The sequence below is a fragment of the Leptonychotes weddellii genome, chromosome 6 (assembly GCF_054177405.1).
Source record: "Leptonychotes weddellii isolate Sample4059 chromosome 6, ASM5417740v2, whole genome shotgun sequence".
In the NCBI taxonomy this organism is placed as follows: Eukaryota; Metazoa; Chordata; class Mammalia; order Carnivora; family Phocidae; genus Leptonychotes; species Leptonychotes weddellii.
The window spans coordinates 14,923,559-14,926,602 of record NC_138374.1 but is presented as its reverse complement, the minus strand read 5'-3'; the positions used below and the strand labels follow the sequence as shown (position 1 = coordinate 14,926,602).

The window sequence follows — 3,044 nt, the reverse complement described above, 5'->3', positions numbered from 1 at the left end:
CGGCGGCGTCGGCGGCGACAGCGCACGGCTCCGGCGGGGAAGGCGCCCGGCGCCCATGCCTCCGGCCCCGCGCAGCGGCTGCCCTGACCTGGCCGCGACCTCCCTCCGCGCGCCCCGCCGCCCGGGCCCCTGGGGTGTTCCCCAATCACGGCCTAACCCCGCCACACCCCCCGCCCCCGGCCTCCGCAGCTCGGCATGGGCGCGGGGGCGCTCGCCCTGGGCGCCTCCGAGCCCTGCAACCTGTCGTCGGCCGCGCCGCTCCCCGACGGCGCGGCCACGGCGGCGCGGCTGCTGGTGCCCGCGTCGCCGTCCGCCTCGCCGCTGACCCCGACCAGCGAGGGCCCCGCGCCGCTGTCGCAGCAGTGGACGGCGGGCATAGGCCTGCTGATGGCGCTCATCGTGCTGCTCATTGTGGTGGGCAACGTGCTGGTGATCGTGGCCATCGCCAAGACGCCGCGGCTGCAGACGCTCACCAACCTCTTCATCATGTCCCTGGCCAGCGCCGACCTCGTCATGGGGCTGCTGGTGGTGCCGTTCGGGGCCACCATCGTCATGCGGGGCCGCTGGGAGTACGGCTCCTTCTTCTGCGAGCTCTGGACCTCGGTGGACGTGCTGTGCGTGACGGCCAGCATCGAGACCCTGTGTGTCATCGCCCTGGACCGCTACCTCGCCATCACGTCGCCCTTCCGCTACCAGAGCCTGCTGACCCGCGCGCGGGCGCGGGCCCTCGTGTGCACCGTGTGGGCCATCTCGGCCCTGGTGTCCTTCCTGCCCATTCTCATGCACTGGTGGCGGGCCGAGGGCGACGAGGCGCGCCGCTGCTACAACGACCCCAAGTGCTGCGATTTCGTCACCAACCGGGCCTACGCCATCGCCTCGTCCGTCGTCTCCTTCTACGTGCCCCTGTGCATCATGGCCTTCGTGTACCTGCGGGTGTTCCGCGAGGCCCAGAAGCAGGTGAAGAAGATCGACAGCTGCGAGCGCCGCTTCCTCAGCGGCCCGGCGCGGCCCCCGTCGCCCGCGCCCGCGCCCGGCTCCCCGCGCCCCGCCGCCGCCGCCGCCGCCGCCGCCCCTCTGGCCAACGGGCGCATCAGCAAGCGGCGGCCCTCGCGCCTCGTGGCCCTGCGCGAGCAGAAGGCGCTCAAGACGCTGGGCATCATCATGGGCGTGTTCACGCTCTGCTGGCTGCCCTTCTTCCTGGCCAACGTGGTCAAGGCCTTCCACCGCGACCTGGTGCCCGACCGCCTCTTCGTCTTCTTCAACTGGCTGGGCTACGCCAACTCGGCCTTCAACCCCATCATCTACTGCCGCAGCCCCGACTTCCGCAAGGCCTTCCAGCGCCTGCTCTGCTGCGCGCGCCGGGCCGCCCGCGGGAGCCACGCGGCCGCCGGCGACCAGCCGCGCGCCTCGGGCTGCCTGCCGCGGGCCCGGCCGCCGCCGTCGCCCGGGGCCGCGTCGGACGACGACGACGACGACGACGTCGGGGCCGCGCCGCCCGCGCGCCTGCTGGAGCCCTGGGCCGGCTGCAACGGCGGGGCGGCGGCGGACAGCGACTCGAGCCTGGACGAGCCGGGCCGCCCCGCGGGCGCCTCGGAATCCAAGGTGTAGGGCCCGGCGCGCGCTGCCGGCTCCCCGCGCCCCGGGAGCAAGAACGCCCAGGCGCCCCTGACGGCTTCCCTGGGGCTGGGGGGGGGAAGGGGGGCGGGTGCGAGAAAGAGATCTGTGTTTACTCAAGACCCAGAGCAGGTGAACTCGAAGCCCGCAAACCGCGTCTGTTTCATCCAAGGCAAACACAAAAGCCACGGACCGTTGCACAGAAAGGAAAGTTTGAGGAGGGGTGGGAGAGTGGCTTGCAGATTTGTCTTGGGTTCTTTTTTCTGTGTCTGCTTCGGCCTTCTTTGGTGTGTGCGTGTGATGCATCTTCAGTTTGGGGGGTTGTCTTTTTTTTTTCTTTTTCCCTCCAGGTGGTTTTTGACACTTGCTTCTAGGACTGGGTTGTGGAAGGGAGAAGCATAAATGTCTATCAACTTGGCTTCCATCCCATTGCAGGGAACAGGAGCAGTCAACTGGAGAGAGAAGGAGGAATGACAGTTGTCAGGACGTGTTCCCTTTGCTTTCCAGAGAAATTTCATTTTACTTCCTGAGTAATGGTTTTTCCTGTTCTTAAAGCAAAGGGAAAGGATGGATGCGAAAAGCACGTTTCAAGAAATTTTAAGCTATTCTTGGAACAAGCCTCACTTTGCTTTCTTTTTGTAGGGCAAACCTGCTGTCCCCGTGCGCCTCGGTGGTCAGGCTGAGGGGTTTCTACCTCACACTGTGCACATTGCACAGCAAGATAGAAAGACTTGTTTATATTAAACAGCTTATTTATGTATCAATATTAGTTGGGAGGACCAGGCGCTGAGCCTCTGTGATATGTGACTCTGTCCATTGAAGACAGGACAGAAAAAAAAAAAAAAAGGAAACAGTTCAGATTACTGCACACATGGGTAAAAAACAAAACACAAAACAAGGGGTGGTTCCAAATACCATTTTTGCACAGTGTTAGGAATTGTAAAGTCCACACAAGATACTACTTGCACAAAAAGAAATTAAATATTTTTTAACTGGGGCAGGGGGCAGATCTTACAAAACTAAAATAAAACTGAAACTCTACTTCTGTTGTCTATTATGTTATTGAGCTAATGATTTATTGGAAAAATACATTTTTATACTCTTTTATCATGGTACTGTAACTGTATCCATATTACAAATATAATTATCTTAAGGATTTTTATTATTTTTTTATGTCCAAGTGCCCACGTGACTGCTGGTAAAATTTAGCACCTGTGTGTAAATGGTATTTCCTCTGTGTGTTTTACCAAGTATTTATACTCTGGTGCACCTAACTACTGTGTGAGGGATTGGTCCATGTGCAATAAATACCAATGAAGCACAATCAAGATTATGTACCGTGTGTCTGTAAGGGGTCAGTGATAATGGAGAAGACAGTTTGTTTTGTTCAAAATATAGGCTGGGTTTCCCATAGAGCTCTTTTAATAGCT

The 3,044-nt window shown here is 59.7% G+C and overlaps 1 protein-coding gene across 1 annotated transcript; it reads left to right on the top strand.

The window, feature by feature from the left end:
• The first annotated feature begins 63 nt into the window (after positions 1-63).
• On the top strand, positions 64-1,891 carry ADRB1 (adrenoceptor beta 1). Its single transcript, XM_006743202.2, has one exon. The coding sequence runs from the start codon at positions 196-198 to the stop codon at positions 1,606-1,608; it is 1,413 nt and encodes a 470-aa protein (XP_006743265.2). The 5' UTR covers positions 64-195; the 3' UTR covers positions 1,609-1,891.
• The last annotated feature ends 1,153 nt before the right edge of the window (positions 1,892-3,044 follow it).